At 37.0% G+C, this 23,189-nt stretch overlaps 1 protein-coding gene across 2 annotated transcripts in view; it reads left to right on the top strand.

Annotated features, from left to right (window-relative positions):
• Nucleotides 1-15,785, top strand: part of LOC150081139 (diphosphoinositol polyphosphate phosphohydrolase 1-like) — a 154,043-nt gene extending 138,258 nt beyond the window's left edge. For both annotated transcript variants that reach the window (XM_090381361.1, XM_090381362.1), the window contains one exon: nucleotides 15,330-15,785. In XM_090381361.1, the coding sequence (XP_090237487.1) occupies nucleotides 15,330-15,442 (113 nt within the window). In that variant the 3' untranslated portion in view covers nucleotides 15,443-15,785. The remainder of the gene's footprint in view (nucleotides 1-15,329) is intronic.
• The last annotated feature ends 7,404 nt before the right edge of the window (nucleotides 15,786-23,189 follow it).

The following is a 23,189-nucleotide window of genomic DNA, read 5'->3' as shown; positions in this document are numbered from 1 at the left end:
CAGGACAGCTTATGGGGTTTTGTCAGTGATATACATGAATTTTGTTAGCAGGGATAAGGAGGTGATTATCCCATTGTATAAGGCAATGGTCAGGCCACATCTTGAGAACTACATACAGGTCGGTCTGGAGGCCTCATTTTAGGAAGGATTTAGAGTTGCTGGAATGAGTACAGCAAAGGGTAATGAGATTGGTGAGGGGAACAGAGGGGTGCTCTTACCAAGAAAGGCTTCAGTTCTGCAAATTGTAGCGTCTGGAGACTAGGCACCTGCAAGGTGATCTGACTGAGGTGTTTAAGGATTGAACAAGCTCAGTGCTGATGGGATTCTTCCTCTTTTGCAGACTACACACAAATGAGGGGGCATATATTCAAATTGATGAGGATGATTGCAGAATAGATGTGTTGAAGTTTGCCTTTAGTAAGTGTTTTTGATTGCTTGAACAAACTTCCATCTGTTGTTGTGGAAGTTGATAACTTAAATAAATTCAGGGAAGAACTAGACAAACTATTGGAGGAAATGTATAGGTGAAATAGGAAGTGTAATTATTTTTTGGCTGATGCTGTATAAGCTTGCTTTCTTGCAGAATTTTCCAGTACTAATACTAATATATGTAGTTAAAAGTAAAGGCATGGGTTTTAATTTCAGAAAGGGGAGGGACAATTTAGGGCACTACATGGCATCTGTTAATTGGGTGGATCACAGAAGGAGGGTGTATATCGTTTGGTGTATATCTAAAATTAGCTTACCAGTGATTTGGAAGTCAATTCATAAAGCTTGGGTGACAGCTTCCGTTTTTGAGGACTGGTTTGGTCACCACTTCATACCCGAAGTCGAACGTTATTGCAAGTCTAAACAGATTCCATTTAAAGTGATGCTTCTTATTGACAATGCACCCGGTCACCCTCCTGCCACCCTAATTAATTTTGACCCACATGTGAAAGTTGTGTTTTTGCCTCCAAACACAATCAGCTTGCTTCAACCGATGGACCAGGGAGTCATCAAAACATTCAAGGCTTACTACAAGAGGTGTTCATTTGCACGTCTGAATGAAGCTACGAGACAAAATAGTGAGATATCTGTTAAAGACTTTTGGGAACAATTCAATGTTTTAGATGCCGTAAGAATCATTGAAGAATCTTGGGATGAAATTCACAAAAAAACATTGAATGATGTCTTTAACAGATATCATCTACAACACCTACACCTACAACAGCTACAAGTTAATCTGTAATAGTATTACAGATAAGGCTAAGGAGGCCAAGAGTGAGTATGAGAAAGCACTGGCTAAGAGAGCAGAGAATGGGGATAAGGAGTTTTTCATATATGTGAATACAAAAAAGAAGACAAATCAGTAGGATTCTTGTGTACTGAGCATGGGAAATTCTTAAATAACCCAGCAGATGTTGCTGACAAATTGAATAGGTACTTTGTATCTTTGCTGACAAAAGACCTGCTAAGGAGAGGCCATATGAGTGAGGCTGAGAGATATGAAATTAATCATTTTGAAATTACATGTCTGTTTATTAGAAAAACTTTCATGTCTAAAGGTCAATGTATACCCAGTAAATTTGAGGGAGTTGGCTAGAGAGTGTATCTAACTCAGTGGTTTTCAACCTTTTTATAATAATGGCACCCCTAAGTAATTTATTTTATTTTGTGGCACCCCTACTCAATTTTCTGCCTGTTAGATCTGATTCTGTGTGTGTATGTGTATATCATATGTTATATGATATTTATTACAATAATATAATTATAAAAATTACATTTCATAATACAAATTATATATATACAATTTTATATATATATAATATATACAGCCAGGCCTCGCATAACGCGAGTAACGCGATTTTCAGTTAATGCTATTTGAAAAATTATACTACTTTTCACTTTACAAGATGCAAATTTCCAGTTAACGCAATCTTTTTTTTTTGCGATAGTTGAAAAACATTTGAATCGCGCATTAAGCTTACCGCAAGTCGTACGGTCAATAAACAAACATTTGCCTGCTGCCCGTCTTGGTGTGTTCCATCAACCATCGGAAGAAGACGTGTTACTTGTTTGTCTCATGCTAATAAAGTCAATGCACACTTGCATAAAAATTCAAATTTTTAAATGAGCCAGATGAAAATGTTACCGCGAAGGAGATAATGGTAAAAAAATTAGATGAAATCTTTCGTATCGCACAGAACCTCAAACAAAAGGTTTGAGGTTCTTTGCGATATTTATTTCGCCAGGGCCCAGAGAAGATTGTTGTCAGCTATCTTTTTAAGAAAAATTGATTGATGAAAAGAGAAAGTCCACACTGTTCAAATATTTCCACAACAATCATTTCTTCATTGTGTATTTTATGTCAGAGGTTCCCAAACTTTCTCGGTTCACGGTGCCCTTAGTGTCTCAGTAATTTTTTCAAGGCGCACCCAGACCAAAAGAAACACCTAACAGTTCCGTTTAGTAGTTAGGTCCAAACAACTTAATAAGAAATGTTGAAACTGTGAACTATCTGGAGCTAGTAGTTCGCGCAGCGTCTGACAGATGTCAAGTATCGCTGTGTTTCCCTCGAAAATTTAAAATATTCCGCGGCCACAGTTTGGGAACCGCTGTTTTATGCAATAAACATTTAATTCCATAATTATTTTCATTATCTTTTACATTGTATGCAGTTAGAAAGTTATTTAAAACATATTTTTTAAATTCTTTATGGACATTCCAGAAGATCAAGGACAAATTATAATTTTTCCTATCGATTATTATATTCGATTAACGCATTTCTATTTTGCGCGATGCACTCGCGGGACGAATTAATCGAGGCCAGCCTGCATATAAAGAATAAAATTTTATATATATATATATATATATATAATTTTATTCTTTATATAGAAGTACTAAGCAAACATCAATTATAGATTACCAAAAAATTAAAAAGATACTGTACATGTACATCTTTTTATAATGAAATAAATATATAAATTAAAAAATAATAAGTTTCAATAACTTAAACTTAAATTACATGGCACCCCTGGAATGTTGTGGCACCCCAGTTGAAAACCACTGATCTAACTATTGAAATTAATTATGACGACATCATTGGACTTTGGAGATTCCTTTGAATTGGAGAAGTGCAAATGTATCACCATTATATAAAGGTTGGTCTCAAAGTGAAGTCAGTAACTATGGACCAATTAGTCCAACTTTAGTAGTAAACAAAATCTTAGAGCAATGATTAACAGTGCAATCCATAGATGTTTAGATAGAAATGGCATTCTGAAGGACACACAACATGGTTTTGTTAAGAGAAACACGTATTTAACTAACCTGTGAGTTATTTTGACACAGTTATTCTTGAGATGAATGTAGGGAAATTTTTGGCATAGTTTAGGGATACAAGGACTAATAGATAAACAGTAGCCACTGACAGAGGTGAAAGTGATTCTTGCACTGCTTCTATTGGAATGAGCAGAAGCCTGGAAAACAAGATGCAGGATATTTCAGAGACTGCTGGGAGTTATTGCGGTACAAGTAAACACATGGGTTGTGTTAGGGTAGCTAAGAATAGGAACAGGTGCATGTATACTTGTGTGTACACCAATCCTAGGAGTTTAGTAAATAAATTTGATGAATTTGAGGTATTGCTCTAAGCATCAAAGGCAGATATTGTTGGGATATCAGAGGTGTGGTGCACACAGATATAAGGAATGCAGTACTGGAATTTGGTGAGTACAACGTCTACAGAAAGGATAGACAGGATAGGAAGGGAGGAGGGATTATGCTATTAGTTAAGAAACACATAAAATCCAAGGAACTGAAGCCAGTCGACATCGCTGGACAGTGCAGTGTCGAGTCTGTTTGGTGTGACTTAAGCACTGGGAAAGAAAAAATGAGAGTAGGTGTCTTATAGGCCTAATGAATCTGATGAGTATAATGAGCAATTCTGGAGGAAAATAGAGTGGGCCAGTAAATTAGAGTGTCTTATAATAGGGGATTTTAATTTCCCGGATATTGATTGGAATTTGTGGTTTGGTCACTCACACATTAGCAAGGTTTTTGTGGATTTATTGGATGCTTATTTTCTTCAGCAGCATGTTTGGGAGGCAACTAGAGGGAGTAATACTTGTGATCTGTTTATCAGTAATGATTCTTCATGTATCAAGAATCTGCAGATAAAGGAACCACCAGGTGGCAGTGATCACAGTGTGCTGAAGTGGGATTTACTCAAAGAGATAACTACCATCAAGGTTAAAAGGAAGGGTTTTTGCTTTTGTAAGAGTGACTACAGTGGTCTGAGACGGTATTTAAATTCTATACGGTGGAACCAACTGATGATTTTGCCAATAGAAAATTCAAAATGGGAAGCATTCAAAGAATTAATCTAGGAAACTGCTAGGTTTTTCATACCAACAAAGAAATATTGTTCAAGATGGATGCCTACATGGATGTCAGATGAATTAATTAGACATGTGACAGAGAAGAAAAATGCATGGGATACATATAAATTAACATGTGACACAGAAGCCTATGATAGATATAAGCTGGTCTGTAACCAAGTTGCAAAGGAGATTAGGTAGGCGAAGGCATGTTACGAGAAATCTTTGGCAAAGGATGCAAAGAAAAACAGCAAAGAGTTCTTTACTTATGTAAACTCTAGAAGGAAAGGGTTGAATCAGATTGGTCCACTTGCTATCAATGGTTCAACTGTTGATGATCCTGCTCAAGTAGTTAACAAACTAAATGAATATTTTGCATTGACATTCACACATGAGGAGTTATTCAGGGATGGGAATGCCAGAGATGTATTCAACTCTGGCAGTAAGCTAGATAATCTTGTAATAACTGAGAGTAAAGTGGAGGAGAAATTGTTGAAAATAAACACAAGAAAGGCACCTGGGGTGGATGGAATCTATCCAGTTATATTAAAGGAAGTAAGCAAACCCTTAGCCATAATTCCAGAGAGCTTCCCTGGACTCGGGGAGGTACCCATGAACTGAAGATGTGCAAATGTGATCCCAAACCACAAAGGAGGACAAATGGAGACACAGGTAATTACAGGCCTGTTAGTTTAACTTCTGTTCCAGGGAAATTAATGGAGGCACTGGTTAAAGAAGCATTGCAGGATCATCTGGACAAGACTTTAGTTATAGCTCGGAAACAGCATGGATTTGTTAAGGGGAAGTGTTGTCTGACTAATTTTATTGGATACTATGATATAATCACAAAGGTACTGGATGCAAAGAATAACTTTGATATGTATTTGGATCTTAGAAAAGCCTTTGATACTGTTGCACATGGAAGACTGCTGCACAAATTGGAGCAGTGTGGCTTTGGAGGCAAATTGCTGCTGTGGATAAAGGGATAATTGAGTGGGAGAAGACAGAGAGTGGTAATCAATGTACACTGCTCTTTGTGGACTAATGTTATTAGTGGAGTCCCTCAGGGTTCAGTGTTGGGTCCATTGTTGTTTTCTGTATTTATAAATGATATTGATGATGGTATATCAGGCTTAATGTCCAAGTTTGCAGACGATATGAAGTTTGGCAGGGTTGTTAATGACACTAATGACTGTACACTGCTGCAACAGGATCTCGAAAAGTTGAGCAGATGGGCTGAGAGGTGGCAAATGAAGTTTAACATTGACAAATGTAGAGTACTACATATGGTAAGCAATAATCCCAGAGTAACATATCAACTCTGTGGTTGTTGTTGTCATTCGGTTTTTAAGAGCATTAGCAAATAAGCCATATTGCTCCACGGATATGCGGTGGTCATTCCCTGACCTTTCTGCATCCTCCGTATTTGGTGGTCATGGGCTCGAATCCCTGTCTAATTAAGAAGCGTGTGCTACGCACTGCTGCTCCCGCCCACCTGGCTACGGAGGTGCCCAACTCTGTGGTACCACACTTATAGCGGTAGAGAATGAAAAGGACCTTGTGGTAATTGTGCAGGCAGATATGACGTCTTCTAAGCAGTGTAGATGGTCTGCAAGAGTTGCTCATGGTGTCTTTTCAATGATATACAGGAATTTTTCTAGTAGGGATAATGAGGTGATTATCCCCTTGTATAAGGCAATGGTCAGTCCACACCTTGAGTACTGTATACAGGTCTGGAGGCCTCATTTTAAGAAGGATATAGAGCTGTTGGAATGAGTACAGAGAAGGGCAACAAGATTAGTGAATGGAACAAAAGGTTGCTCTTACGAAGAAAGGCTTAAGTTTTGCAAATTACAGTGTCTGGAGACTAGGCACCTGCGAGGTGATCTGATTGAGGTGTATGAAGCCTTGAATTGTTTGAGCATGTTCAATGCTGATGGGATTCTTTCCCTTGCTCAGAATAATCGCCTGAGAGGGCATAAATTCAAATTGAGGAAAGGCGGTTGTAGGATAGATGTGCAGAAGTATGCCTTTAGCCAGCGGATGGTTGATTGCTGGAACAAACTTCCATCTGTTTTTGTAGAAGTTGATAGCGTAAATAGATTCAAGGCAGAACTTGATAAGCATTTGGACCAAGTGGATGGGTGAAATAAGGGTTTTTTTTTTTTTTTTTGGCTGATGCTATATAAGCTTGCTTTCTTGCATCATGTATCTTTGGTAATGCTAAAATGCTAATGCTTCTTTAACTTGAAAGATATGAAGTTTGCTCGTTTGATTTTTTTGTTCACTGACATTTTTTTTTTTTTTTGGTAGTAAAATAGATAAGCATTCAATAACGATGCACACGGGACCAGCAAATTGCACAGTTGAGATACAGAGTAACAAGTTTACGAAGCTTAAAAAATAGGAATGAAGAGAATATTCTGAAAATTTTTTATGTTTTTTATATAATTGAAGATTTCATGGAAGGTGAAACACATTTCACCATAATAACGTAAAAAACACAGAATTCCAGCTATCGGTATTATCGCAAATGCAATAAGAGGGAGCTTACTATCCATAATTAGATTGCACTAGCTGAAAATCCAATAAACCGGGAACTGCAAATTATTTTTATTGTTTTACGGTAGCGACCTCCACAAATGTGCTCTTCTGCTCATGCTATCATGCTTCACGAAATTTTTGTTCGAATAGGAAAATGCGAGCTCCTGAAAACATGAGATGGCCCACAATATCATGTGTTATCTTGTGAATATGTCGAATGACACAATGTGTCTCCAACCAACTACAGTAAATGGGAAATATAGCTCTCAGAAATTTAATGTTTGACATTTTTTAAGCTTCGTAAACTGTATGCATTGCTGTGCAGGTGACTACGTTCAGCTTGGTGAACGTAGTCACCTGCACCTCAGTCAGATCACCTCGCAGGTGCCTAGTCTCCAGACACTGTAATTTGCAAAACTTAAGCCTTTCTTCGTAAGAGCAACCCTTTGTTCCATTCACTAATCTTGTTGCCCTTCTCTGTACTCATTCCAACAGCTCTATATCCTTCTTAAAATGAGGCCTCCAGACCTGTATATCATTGAAAAGACACCATGAGCTACTCTTGCAGACCATCTACACTGCTTAGAAGACTTCACCTGGTGTTACTCGCAGATGAAATCGCACATGAGCAGTGCAAAAATCGCTTTATACTTACATTGGTTCCTAATATATCAGTTGTGTTGGAACAAATTTGGTTTGCAAAAATGCGCATTATAGCAGAACTGACTGTACTTTGATTTTAGGAAAGCTTTTGATACTGTGGCACACAGAAGACTACTGTAGAAATTGGAGCAGTATGGCATTAAGGGCAAGTTGCTACAATGGATAAAAGGATAGTTGAGTGGGAGACAACAGAGGATTCGTAAACTGTATGCATTGCTGTGCAGGTGACTATGTTCAGCTTGGTGCCAGGTTATGCATTCACCTGGTGTTACTCGCAGATGAAATCGCACATGAGCAGTGCAAAAATCGCTTTATACTTACATTGGTTCCTAATATGGAACATTGGACATTGCTTTTTGTGAGCTAATGTTATACCTACATCAATGATATACCTGATATAGCTTCTCAATGATATTGATGACGGTATATCAGGGTTAATGTCTAAGTTTGCATACAAAGATATGAAGGTTGGCAGGGTTGTTATTGACAACGCTGCTACAACAGAATCCGTAAAAGTTCAGCAGATGGGCTGAGAGGTGGCAACTGAAGTTTAACGTTGACAAATGCAAAGTACTGCACATAGGTAGCAGTAACCTCAGAGGAACGTATCAAATGAGTAGTACTGCACTCAGGGTAGTAGAGAATGAAAAAGATCTGGGTAATTGTGCAGTCAGATATGAAGTTTTCTGAGCAGTGCAAAAAGGCTGCAAGCATAGCTCATGGTGTCTTGTCAATGATATACAGGAATTTTACTAGCAGGGATAAGGGGATTGTTGTCCCCTTGTATAAGGCAATGGTCAAGCCACACCTTGAGTACTATACAGGTCTGGAGGCCTCATTTTAGGAAAGATGTAGAGCTGCTGGAACGAGTATAGAGAAGGGCAACGAGATTAGTGAGTGGAACAAAGGGTTGGTGTTACCAAGAAAGGCTAAAGTCCTGTAAACTGCAGCTTCTGGAGACAGGAATCTGTGAGGTGACCTAATTAAGTTGTATAAGGCCTTGAATGGATTGAGTACGCTCAATGCTAATGGGATTCTTCCTTTTGCCCAGATTATTCACCTGAGGGGGCATAAATTCAAATTGAGGACAAGACAATTGTAGAATAGAAGTGTGGAAATTCACCTTTAGCTAGTGGGTAGTTGATAGTTGGAACAAACTTCCATCTGTTGTAGTGGAGGTCAGCAATTTAAATTAATTCATGACAGAACTAGACAAACATTTGGAGTGAATGGATGGGTGAAATGGGAAAAGTGTTTTGTTTTTTTTCTTTTTGGCTGATGAGTGCTGCAATAAGCTTGCTTTCTTGCATCATATGTCATGCTAATGCTAATCAAGTTTACGAGATAGGTCATGCCCTTCAGCCATACCATTACCATTTGTTGGAAATACCTTGCATTTCCACGGCCCTCACTTGCTTTAACTATAACTTGGCACAGGGTGCCAACCGAATCCGAGGTCAAGCATTCAAAGTGTGATTATATAGCGATCTTTCTCTGCAATAAAAGTTCATTTTAAGTTATATCCTTCTCTATTAGCAGTTCATTTGTAATCCAGTTCTACACTTGGAAAGTCACAAGTAAGAACAGAAAGGAACTTCAACTTTCTTTTTCATTACATATATTACTTTTTTTTTTACTAACCAACTAACTTATCTAACCACTTAGCCTCCTTGCAGCACTGCAAGGAGGCTAAAAAGGAGCTAACCTTGGACCATGATGATTATCATCCAGAGCTTGAGTAGCATAGGCACTCATCCAGTACTGTCAGCGATGCTGAACATGAAATTACCCATGATGCAACAAAATCTAAATGACTGCATACAGACACAGACCAACAGGAATATCCATTATTCCTTATCTTACATTCTCTGTTGGACAAATCTATGAGCACTCTCTCACTATTTCTTATACAGAAATGCTTATAAAATGTGGCTGGTCACTCAAAAGTGGTGAGAAGACTGAGATCTGCAGACCTCTTGCTAGAAACATTGAGCTGTGTGCAACTGTTTGATACTGGAGAAAGATAAAGCATTCTCCATTGGCAAAAGTAGTCATCATGAGAAGAGGGAGCATGAAACCAGGGTGGAACAACATGAGTCATGTCCTGAGAAATTTTACTTAAATCAACGTTCCGAGTTTTAAGAATTTCCCTTAGTCTGAGTGGCAGTTCAGTTTTCATTTGGCTTACTATCATAAAAGGAATTCTGATAGGTATCATGCAGATACTCAAAACAAGGATGTGATGGGACACTTCGGATCTTAACAGCATAGTTGGACAGCAACGTTTTTCTTCAAAGATGTAATGTGAGATCATATGCTATGACGAAAAGGCTTTGAACTGGAGAAGTGCAGAAAGCTCCCAGGGCTCTCCTGACAGCAGTGTGCTGGATGACATTTAGCCATTGTAATCTGCTTCTCCTAGCTGAGTCGTATACCAGAGAACCATAATGTAAGCATGAATGGATCAGAGACTTGTAGAGGTGAAGTAAGGAGTACTGATCCACTCCCCATGACATGATTAAGACTGACTGAAGATTTCTGTTCTAGTATTCAATATTTTGGTAAATAAATTTGATGAATTTGAGGTATTGCTCAAAACATCAAAGGGAGATGTTGGGATATCAGAGATGTGGTGTCACACAGATATAAGGAATGCAGAACTGGAATTTGGGGAGTACAATGTGTACAGAAAGGATAGACAGGATAGGAAGGGAGGAGGAGTTATGCTATTAGTTAAGAAACACATGAAATCCAAAGAAACGAAGCCAGTCGACATCGCTGGACAGTGCAGTGTTGAGTCCGTTCGGTGTGACATAAGCATTGGGAGATCAAAATTGAGAGTAGGAGTGTGCTATAGGCCTAATGACTCTGATGAGTATAATAAGAAACTGTACAGGGAAATAGAGTGGGCCAGTAAATCAGAGAGTCTTATAATGGGGGATTTTAATTTCCCAGATATTGACTGGAATTTGTGGGTTGGTCAGTCACACGTTAGCAAGGCTTTTGTGGATTTATTGGATGATTGTTTTCTACATCAGTATGTTCGGGAGGCAACTAGAGGGAGTAATACTCTTGATTTGATCATCAGTAGTGATCCTTCATGCATTAAGAATATGCAGATAAAGGAACCACTAGGTGGCAGTGATCAGTGTGTTCAAGTTGGGTTTACTCAAAGAGGTAACTACCATCAGGGGTAAAGGGAAGGGTTTTTGCTTTTGTAAAGGCAACTACGGTGGTCTGAGGCATTAAATTCTATATAGTGGGACCAACTGATGATTGTTACCAACAGCAAATTCAAAATGGGAAGCATTCAAAGAATTTATTTTGGAAGCTACTAGGCTTTACATACCAACTAAGAAATATTGTTTAAGGTTTAGGCCTAAATGGAGGTCAGATGAACTAATGAGAACATATGGCAGAGAAGAAAAATGTGGGATACATATAAATTAAAGAGTGACATGGAAGCCTATGATAGATATAAGCTTGTCTGTAACCAAGTCACAAAGGAGATTAGGCAAACAAAGGTAGATTATGAGAAATCTTTGGCAAAGGATGCAAAGAAAAACAACAAAGAGTTCTTTACCTTTGTAAACTCTAGAAGGAAAGATATGAATCAGATTGGTCCACTGGATATAGATTGTTCAACTGCTGATGATCTGCTCAGGTGGCTAACAAACTAAATGAGTATTTTGCATCTACATTCACCCATGAAAAGTTATTCAGGGAGGGGAATGCCAGAGGCGAGATAAATTCTGGCAGTGAGCTAGATGATTTTGTAATAACTGAGAGGCTCTGGCAGTGAGCTAGATGATTTTGTAATAACTGAGAGGAAAGTGGAGGAGAAATTGTTGAAGATAAACATAAAAAAGGCACCCGGGGTGGATGGGATCTATCCAGTTATATTAAAGGAGGCAGCAAAGAAAGTAAGCAAACCCTTATCCATAATTATGAGAGCTTCCTTCGACCCAGGGGAGGTACTCGTAGACTGGAGATGTGCAAATGTGACCCCAATTCACAAAGGAGGATCAAAGGTTGGAGCAAGTCATTACAGACCTATTAATTTAATTTCTGTTCCAGGAAAATTAATGGAGGCACTGGTTAAAGAAGCACTGCAGGATCATCTAGACAAGACTTCAATTATAGCTTGGACACAGCATGGTTTTGTTAAGGGAAAGCATTGCCTGACCAATTTGATGGGATACTGTGATGTGGTCACAAAGGAATTGGATGCAGGGAATAACTTTGATATCATATTTGGATATTAGAAAGGCTTTTGATACTGTTGCTCATGGAAGACTGCTGAACAAATTGGAGCAGTGTGGGATTGGATGCAAATTGCTGCTATGTTTAAAGGGATGGTTGAGTGGGAGAAGACAGAGAGTGGTAATCAATTGACACTGCTCATCGTGGACTAATGTTATTAATATTATTAGTGAAGTCCCTCAGGGTTCAGTGTTGGGTCCATTGTTGTTTTTTGTTTTTATAAATGATACTGATAATGGTATATCAAGTTTAATGTCCAAGTTTGCAGACGATACGAAGGTTGGCAGGGTTGTTAAGGACACTAATGACAGTACGCTGCTGCAACAGGATCTAGAAAAGTTGAGCAGATGGACTGAGAGGTGGCAAATGAAGTTTACTATTGACAAATGTAAAGTACTACATATGGAAAGCAGTAACCCCAGAGTGACGTATCACCTCTATGGTACTACACTGACAGTGGTAGAGAACGAAAAGGACGTGGTGGTAATTGTGCAGGCAGATATGAAGTTTTCTCAACAGCGCAGCCGGTCTGCAAGAGTAGCTCAAAGTGTCTTGTCAATGATATACAGGAATTTTTCTAGCAAGGATAAGGTGATTATCCCCTTGTATAAGGCAGTGGTTAGGCTACACCTTTAGTACTGTATACAGGTCTGGAGGCCTCATTTAAGAATGATGTAGAGCTGTTGGAACGAATACAGAGAAGAGCAACAAGATTAGTGAGTTGAAAAAAGGGTTGCTCTTATGAAGAAAAGCTTAAGTTTTGCAAATTACAGTGTCTGGAGACTAGGCACCTGCGAGGTGAACTGATTGAGGTGTATGAAGCTTTCAATGGTTTGAGCATGCTCAATGCTGATGGGATTCTTTCTCTTGCTCAGAATAACCACCTGAGAGGGCATAAATTCAAATTGAGGAAAGACAGATGTAGGATAGATGTGCGGAAGTTTGCCTTTAGCCAGTGGGTAGTTGGTTGGTGGAACAGACTTCCATTCTTTGTTGTGGAAGTTGATAGCCTAAATAAATTTAAGGTTGAGCTGGACAGGTATTTGCAACGAACGGAGGGGTGAATTGGGAGCATTTTTTTTTTTTTTTTTTTTTTTGGCTGATGCATCATATGCTAATGCTAATATGATTGTGTGAGGTCCAGGATTCAGTTTATGCCAAGTTGGAGTTGTTGTTCGAATTTGTTAACAGGGGAGATTGCTTGTTCAGGTGTATTCCATCCCACATTTTAAGTATATTCCATCCCTTCTTCAGGGATGGAATACACTTAAAAAGAAAGAGTGGATGGATATTTGCTGATGCTATCAAGGCAATCTTAAGTGGGTCGAAAAATGCTAGCTTGTGAGGATTCACAGACTAATAGATTAACAGCAGCTGCAGGCAGAGTTGGAAGTGGTTCTTACACTGCTTCTTTTGGAATGAGCAGCAGCCTGGAAAGTAAGTTGCTGGAGATTTCAAGAAATGCTGGGAGTCATCATGCAAGTAAATACATGGGTTGTGTGAGGGTAACTAAGAGTAAGAATAGGTGCATGTGAATCCAAGGTTTTTGCAATTATAAAAGCTAATAGTGTACCATAAAAGTTTTCATCCAACATATTCAGGATAGATTCCATCAGATTCTGGTGGTTTTGTTCCCTTTTAGATGTAATAATGTTGCTTCTAGTTCTCCCTTTTTCAGTTATCATACAGCTCCCAGTTAATATTAACATTTTACAAATTAGTTTACAGCTGCTTCGTGACCCTGTGAAAGACAGTAATCTTTCATGTGGGGGGATGTTACTGTCTTTCCCCCACACAATATTGTAATATGTTGTGTGGCTTTTGATACTGTTCTACATGAATAATAGCTACACAAATGGGAGCAGTGTATCATTAGGTAGGACCAGGATACAGAGAGTGGTTATTAATGGCCACTGCTTTTGGATTAATATTATTAGTGGAGTACCTCAGAGTTCAGTGCTCAGCCCCCTTACTCTTTCTAAATATTTGTAAACAGTATTGATTGGTTTAACATCAAAAATTGCAAGGTACATACTCGTGTGACTGTACAATCTCATGTGAAGTTCTCTCAGCAGTGCAGATAGGCTACTAAGTCAGCTCATGGGGTTCTGTTAATGATATACTGGAATTTTGCCAGTGGGGACAAGGAAGTGATTATCCTGTTTAAGGCAATGGTTAGGTGGCATCGTGAATACTACATGCAAGTCTGGAGGCCTCATTTTAGCAAGTATAAGGATCTGTTGGAATGAGTGTGAAAAGAATAGGGTACTCTTACCAAGAAAGACTTGAGTCCCACTCTTGCAGTATGTGAATAAAGGGCTTGAGTAAATTGCAGTGTCTAGAAATTAGACACATATGAGAGGCAGTTTAAATGCTGGCATCCGTACTCTATCTTGGAAGACACAAATAAGGAGACAGATTTAAATTGAAAAAGGATGGTTGTGGGATAGATATGTGAAAATATGCTTTCAGCTAGAAAGTAATTGATTGTTGGATTTCATCTGGTGTTGCAGATGGTTAAATAAATTTAAAGGAGGATTAATCATATTCTTATCATGAATTAGTGATGTAGATATTTTTTTTTATATATATATAATCTTGCATCTTTGTCGCTACTAACATTATATGAAAATCTTAAATTGAAATTGGACTAACTGTTTAGGTGACGATCTATTCTACTCCAAACATTCAGAGCATGCAGCTTACATTGAATTAAGGCTCATTATTACATATATTCTTGACTGGTTTCCTGATCAAGCAAAAATGATAAGAAATGAAAATGTTCAATAGTCTTTACCTAGGAGTTCATCTGATAGTAGATAAATTTGAATTTACAAAAGTTCTTTTGCATGCTGCCCAGACTGTAATGAGAAAAATAATTATAGGATTATCTATATAAATTCTGTTTTAGTAATAATTAATAGCAAATTATACAATTTTTGCATTCTGTGTTCAGTCAACCAATCATCACACCAATCCATTAATTGAGTGGCCACACAGGAGCTTTTGCTCATATGGCTAGTTTACTTTTTTTACTTAGTATTGGAACTTAATTACGTATATATGTACAGTGCTGGTGGGGATCTCTAAAATGAAAAGAACATGCCTTGAAATTTGACATAAAGTAATTAATTCTTTTGCTATTGATACTTCTTATATCCTAAAGAAAGCAAATATATTTCAAGTGAAGAACTTTAGTTATTAAAACTTGTAAAATCAGTAATATCCATGTTATTGATAAGTGTTGCAAACCAGTAAAACCAGTTGCAAACTATTTAAAAATTTCATGGTATTTTGTTAAAATTTCAAAAATAAGCAATCATTTTTAAAGTGATAATATAAAAAGTTCAATCTGTATTAAGAGCAATAATATAGATTGCTAACATATTATACTTTTTCTGCTTATTTTGAATGTTTCCCTACCCACTGTTTAAAGATTTGCAAACTGTGATCTGGGCAGCAGCTTATTTTTAATTTTTTTTTCTTCCCATCCCTAAGGACGCAAGAGGAGGTGGTTTCCAATTGATGAAGCCTTGGATCTGTTGGCTGTACACAAGCCTGTACAGTGTAACTACCTAAAACTGCTTATAAAAAATGACAAGGTACCATGAAAGCTGACAGTAATTTATAATCATGCAGGTAGAAGACACAAAGAGGGGTTTGTGTGTGTGTACTGTAAATATAGGACATTACTTGCAGCTACCCTACTTGTATGCTGTAGCAAAGGTCATGTCTCTGTTTTTCCCTCACCCCGGAAAACACTTGTCAACTTGACTTGTATCATGTTATTAGTGTTTCTTAGTGTTTCTCTTTACTTCAAATGTTCATATTCCTCTCTCCATTTCACACACACACAGCAAATGTTATTTCTGGAATAATTATGATAAGAGAAGCTTTGGAAGGCCATGAAAAAAATTTGATAACTTTAATTTAGGAAATATTCCTGCACTGATATCAAGCCACTTTGTTGAAACTATTAGTTTTATTGTAGAATGATTAAAGCATTTTTATTTATTTACATATATGAAATATAATTGGTCCATTGAGTGCATCTAGATCAAGGAAATACCTTTTTAATCTTTTGATAGTTTGTATTATAGAAATTATGTTTTCTAATAATTGTGTATTCTGGGATTCATTAGTTTATGAAATATGAATTTTATTTATTTTTTCAGGGATTATTTGTCTGATACATTGCAATGAATGTTTTTTTATTCGTACTATTGTTAGATGTTCTTTAATTTGAACATCAAATTTTGTGTTAAGTTAGGGTGACCAGATTTTAAAAAATAAAAAATGGGACACACCTGCTGAATAGTAGTGACACATGATACTATGTAGTGTACAAATCACGAACACCTGACTGCCGTGTAAGTTAGTTTAGAAACCTATGTCTATCAATGATGACTCTTTGCTTTGCCTTGTATTGCTATTATGTTACAAACTCGTGTATTGAGAACAGATGGCAAATCAGTCAACATTATTTTATTATGGTTTTCTTTAAATACTTTTCACCTGAAATGTTATCCATACAATACATCATACCTATCAAACTGAATGTTATAGACATAAGCGATTATAAATGTTTTAGTCCCAACAGTGTGAATGATTATTTCCTATTGTGCAGTCAACTTGAAAAACATCTAATGAAATTGACAAAAGTACCACTTACAAAATGTGTAATTATCATAAAAGTTTCATGTAACTTCTAAATAAATTGGCACCGTTGATAAAAACACCAGGACTGTCTAGTTTTTCATCTTTGGACAACAGACACCTCACTTAAAACTGGGGCATCTGGTCACCCTATCTGGTAAGCCTTGAGTTTGTGTGTGTGCAAACACATGGGATACCAGCTTTGGTTTTAGTCTGTACAAATTAAGATTCTTGTGTTCAGTGCATGTAAGGAGGCATCAATAGTAGCAAATGTGACATGTATAATACCATTAATATACACTTTGTAATGAAAATGATCACAAAGTGCTTTTTAAGAAGGTATGATAAAATGAACAATACACTTTGTGAGAATTTGTTTTTGGTTACAGCACACTATAATGTGAAAATTAATCTAAACCACTAAAATATATTGAATTTGAGCAGGCATATCTTGTTTCTTTCCTACAGAGGAAAAAGCTTTTTAACAAATTGGTATTTCAGCAGTAGAAAACTAGTATTCCTTCCAGTGACAGCTCCTGATTATAAAACTGCATTTTTTTTTTTTTTTTTTTTAATGGGACTCAGTTACTGAATGAAACATCAATATAATAAATGTTTCAAGACATAACAATTTCAATTGTTATATTTATTTCTCACTTCTTTGTGTTTTGCAGAGTTCTAATATATATATATACAGGGTGATTCACTACCAGTGCGACTAACTTGCAGGACGTGTAGGGGGCACAAAGACGAATCAGAATCACACAGCATTGCAGGGTCCGAAATGCCTTCGTCACGCAGTAGAGGACGTTGAACGGGAGGTCGCGTGAACAGTAATCCCACTGGAAGTCAGCATTTGCAAACCGTTTCTGTTGAAGAAACCAAGTAGCAAAAGTCCTCCGGAGTGGATAATCCGCAGGCTCCCATGATTGGACACGTTGCAGATGGTATGAACTCATTTGGTTGACAGTATTCTCCATACAGTGGATTGGGAAATACCCACTTGTTGGCCTATCGCTCAAGTACTCGTACTGCCTTCTGCAAGACGTAGGACATTCTCCTCATTGTCTGGCGTCCTCATCGTTCGTTCTCGATTCATGGTACCTCTTGTGAAACAACCAGTCTCACGTAACCTTCTGTGCACACGTGCGAAAATCGTATGATGAGGAGCATGCTTGTGCGTGAAACGTTCCTGGTACAAGCGCAGAGCGGCGTGCCCGTTACAGTCCGCAGCTCCATACGCGAGGTGCATGTCGGCCAGTTCAATGTTTGAATACTCGTCCATCCTACTGCCTCGGGAACCGGTTCGCAAATGCTGACTTCCAGCGGGATCGCTGTTCAACGTCCTCTACCGCATGACGAAGGCTTTTCGGACCCTGCAATGCTATGTGATTCCGATTCGTCTTTGTGCCCCCTACACCTCCTGCAAGTTTGTCGCACTGGTAGTGAATCACCCTGTATAGCAGCTCAGTTGTAAACACTAAATTGCAGTTGGAATATAGTGATTTAGTTCAAAGTATCTATCTGTTCACATAAAGAAAAAAAATCCAAACACATTTATTACATCCTAGTCTCGACAAGATATTTCTCTGGATTTGGCTAAATATTAAGGCAGAGTGTTGATTTTTTTTCTCTCTTTTTTGAGTGTGATGTGCATTAAGCATGTATGATATATTATTTGCACTTTTTTTATAAGTTTACTTTCTTTGTCTTCTGTTCTTATATTAAAATGATCAGGAATACACCAGTTGTGCTTATAAAGATTACTATGTGGAGTAATTGTAATTACATATTTTATTTTGCCTTATGACAGAATGAGGAAAATTCTTTTGTTGTGGAGCTGATTTTGTGATCTGTGTGCATTGGGTTTACCATTAGCACAGACAGTATATAAAAATATGTTAAAGGATATTGTTTAATCAAAGAAAATTAAATTAAAGAATAATTTTGCACAAGCTCTTGAAGCTTTTACTTTGTTGCATTGGGATTGCATTTTGCTAATTACAGATATATGCATATTTGCTTAGAAGATATTTTCTAATATTCTATAGTGAGACAGTAGTTGGCTTCAACAATCATCAACAGTTGACTTCAATAGGAAAACATATTGAAGTCACTCATCATCATATTATAAAATTTCAGCAAACAGTTACTTTGTGGCCGACCGGGCTAGCCGAGTGGGTAAAGTACCTGCCCGGCAACCCAAAGGTCGCGGGTTCGATTCCCGCCTTGGGCTTGGATCAAAGTACTGCAAAAACCTTGGGAGGTGCAATATGGCCACAGAAGCCGATGCGCCAACAACTACCAAATTAAAAAAAAAAAAAAAGTTACTTTGTGAAAAAATGCAATATTTTCTTTCTGGTTGTAGTCAGCACTTGCTACTCAGTTTATGTTTTTTTTTTTTTTTTTGATTTGGTAGTTGTTGGCGCTTCGGCTTCTGTGGCCATATTGCACCTCCCAAGGTTTTTTGCAGTACTTTGATCCGAACCCGCGACCTTTGGGTTGCCGGGCAGGTACTTTACCCACTCGGCTAGCCCGGTCGGCCTCAGTTTATGTGCAATAGCACCAATACGCTTTCAAGAATTCTTAGGGTTGGTTTAGTGTGTGTGTCCACATTAAAGGTAGATATATATTAATAGGATAATACATGTGTACATTTAAAAGACTTTTACCCAAGAAGTCTGATAGCAGATATACTTCTATTGCACTAAAATAAACTTGCTATATTTTTGTATTTTTACTTCTATGAGCAAATAATCATCAACATCAGATACTCTACTATATAATTTAGTGTTGTAAGTTAATTATTTAAATAAGATTTTTCCTATTTTACAAATGCATCGCTATGTGCAAAAATATGTTTGAACAAAATATATGCTAGTATATTATTCTTAGAAGGATCAATTCCAAAATTTATTTGTAATGAAAGATGTATACTGTATGTGATATAAGGCCTCCCATATATCTCTTTAAATACATATCATCTCTACATCAGTCCATTTTATCAACACTTATTAATCCCATGTCCTCCCACTAAATGTGTAGAGGAGAAGCAAAGCTTTGTTATCAAACCAAGGAAGTAATTAATTTTTTTACATTTTTGTTTTAGCCCAGTGAAGGAAGTTGAAGGCAAAATCTTTTTGCATTGGGACAGATTTTTTTGTTACACCACTCAATCAATGATATTCTAAAAATAAGCTTATAATATATTGGTGGGCTAAACTACATAAAAATTTAAAACTAGACATGACTTCATCAAAATATTCTTCAATAACTCCAACTGACTGAGCATACAGAAGTAAAATAAAATAAAAAATATAAAAATGTTCAATTAAAATAAAACAAAAGGAGGCAGGTTACAAACAAGGTAAAAAAAAAGAAAGAAAAAAGCAGATGCTTTGAACATCCCAGGATGTCTTCATTTTGTTAGCCATGAAGTTCTTTAGAGCACACACTGCTACTACTGATGAAGTAGTACAAGTGCAGGATGGGAGGATTATATGGTTGATAATTGTTTGTGTAACATCTTATGACATTATCTACTACCCCTCTTGGGTTTCACCTGTTTAAAAATAGGGTATGCATAGGCCTAAGTTACAATTAAAGCAAGTTGGGATGTGGAAACATAGTGATTCCAACCAATGTTAATGGTACAGCTGATGGGCACAATATATCGTGTAAGCTCTATTAGAATCAAGTGCCCATATTCTGAAAATGACGAGCCAGAGGGGTAATCCTGAACTACAGGAAGCCAACGTGTTTAGGTCAATTCACACATTTTGATATTGCCCATGCATATAAAGCTTCCATTGCTCATGCCTCATTATATAGTGCCCAGTCCCATCACAATACAGCCACATCTACACTAGAGGTTAACTGCATAAAACACAATCTGTGCAAATATACCTTTCTGGACAGGTATATTTGCACATTTGATCTGCATTCCCTGCCATTAGCTATGACATTCATCCCCTTTTACTCAAGCCTTTCCTATATTATTGCACAGATTTGGTAATTGGAAGGTCAAATGCATCCAACTTCTAGCTCATATTATCTTGTTAGTAGTCTTGCAAGTGAAACCACCATTGCCTTTTCATGCAGAGTGGTTTCATTTATTGTGGAGACAGCCCTAAATGCAATGAATGTTATGTGAGTCAAACCAAGAGGCATCTGCAAAACTTGCATAGACAAGTTTGATTTCTATTTGAGAGGACTTGCAGGATTTGCCTCTGGCTGTACATTTTTGGAATACAGATATGCACTTGAACATAATCAAGTTATTGTGATAGATCATATCCATCAGCCATACCATCACCATCGATTAGAATCACTATATATTTCCACCATCCCTACTTGATTTAATCATAATTTGGAACTACAATTACCCAGAAGGATAACAGATGTCATAGTATTTGTGGTATTTATTCTCATGGTACTTACTCTTATTTATTTATGTTACATTGCCCCAAAGAACTTTATGGTTGACAAAACAAAGATCACAGGCTGTTGAAAGCTACCATTTGCTTTTTATTTTGTTTTATAACCTGCTTTTAGTTTGAACAGTTTTTACCAGTTTTATATTTTTTGTGAAAATATAAAAAAAAAAATTATTTTATTTTACTTCCTGTATACTCAGTAGCCTAGAGCTATTAAAGAGTATTTCAATGCCATTCATTCCTAACCCAGAAGGGCTCTTTTGTGCACTGTTTGAAGATATTGTATGCAGTGCAGTAGTGGTATTTTTAATTATTTTGTAACTGCAATTTTCTAAAGATTTTCAGTTTTCATGTGTTTATCTTAATTGTAGCTGTAGTTCTGTAGATAAAGGGGAAGTTGGTGCAATTCAGATATTGCAGGAATTAAGCATTTCAGAATTTTTTTTATTTTTCTATTGCAGCTCTCTCTCTCTTCTGCTTCTTTCATACATAAACATACAGCATGTATTTTTAATGTTTTGTGCATAAAGATATATCTCTAATGCATGAAACATATTAAAAATAATGTATTTATTTTATTATTATGTATATATTTGAAGTTTAAAAAAAGTCAGCACTATCAAAGTCATATAGTTTCCTGTAATATAAAAACCTAAATTCAAGTGTGTGTGTGCATGTATATGTACGTACACCCCCTGTTAACCTGCCATTGGCTTGCCCAATAAAAGTTACTTCATTTGTGTGGTGAGGTCTTTTACAACTCATCGTCATTTCCCTGATTTTGAACATTTTTTAAATTGCCTTTTTAAGTGTGTTCATTATCCAATATGTAAATAAATGAGTTTTAAGCTTATCACAAGAAGGATTGTCAATAATATACATTTATAAAAAAAAATAAACAAAATTTCACTTTAATAAATTTTATGGTCTTTCCTTTTACACTGTTAAAAACATAAATAATAGTAAATATTATTTTAATTACTGTTTAAAATACTTCCTGCCTTTTAGTTCTTCTCTTTTGTTATCAGAGGTTGGATGACTGTCACTTGTCTGTCAAAATATTTTCGTGTGATCACGATTGGTATCAAGCATTTTATGCAACTTGTCTTCTTTTTGTGATCTTTCATTCAAGGGCAAAGCAGACATTGAGATGGTTGAATGCTTTTCATGGGAGCAGTGCAAACCTCATTAGGTGTGATGTTAACCCCTTTTTAATTTCCCCGCAAATTTTTGTAGAAGATAGGAACAAATTGTTTCCCGTTCTTTCCATATCTCTTTCAAAAAGTTCCAAGAGCTCTGACTTCCTCTCTTTGCAACTTGACTTTCTTCAGTCCAACTTTCCTAACAGTGAGGTAATTTTCCTTGGTGATTTTAATGTTTACAACTCCAGCTGGTCAAGATGGCAAGGCTTTTGCAATGACCTCACACAGATTGTTCATTTACCTACTAGAATACCGAACAATCTAACCATACAGCCAACACACTCTTTTTTTTTACAAACAACCCTTCTAAGTACATGGTCGAAGTGAGTGGTCCTTTAGGCACCTCAGATAACAACTTCGTAATTGTCTCTTCTCCAATGGAGCCTTTATCTCATGGCTATTCCCAATCTTGTGTTGTTTGGCATTACAAGAATGCAAAATAGGATGACCTGCGAGATTTATTTTCTTCTTTTCCTTGGTCGGATTACTGTTTCAAAACTTCTGATGTCAACGTCTGCTCAGATCGTATCAGTGAAATTATTCTTGTAGGAATGGAATCCTTTATCCCACACGCCACTTTAACATCTCGTCCTTATCTAAACCTTGGTTTTTCAATAAATGTGCTAAGGCTGTTCAAGAGAAGAATGTTGCGTATCGTAATTTGCTTGTTTCTAATTCTTCAATTTCATTTTCTGCCTACATCAAAGTTCGCAACAATTGTAAAGCAGTTATTAATCAGTCCAAACTAGATTTTGAACAGGCTAAGAATAGAAAACTTGCTTTTTGCCCATCTCTGCTCTCACCTCTGTCAAAACCAGATGGTTCTATCATCACTTCAGTCAAGGATAAAGCTGACCTGCTACCATCCCATTTTTCTTCCAACTCATGTAATAATGATCTTGGCTTTTATGAACAACCTCTTCAAATTACTTTTTGCATTCCATTAATAACTTGGACATTGATCACTGAAAATGGCAAGTTGCCATCTAGAACCAATCCTCCAAACTGTGTAATTCTGACATAGCTGGTCGTTGTACCAACACAGTCTTTCGTTGTGTTGTATA

Source organism: Mastigoproctus giganteus, chromosome 9, assembly GCF_048544385.1.
Source record: "Mastigoproctus giganteus isolate SK-2022 chromosome 9, ASM4854438v1, whole genome shotgun sequence".
NCBI classification, from domain to species: Eukaryota; Metazoa; Arthropoda; class Arachnida; order Uropygi; family Thelyphonidae; genus Mastigoproctus; species Mastigoproctus giganteus.
The sequence above is the reverse complement of the archived record's forward strand: the minus strand, read 5'-3'. Positions and strand labels throughout refer to the sequence as shown.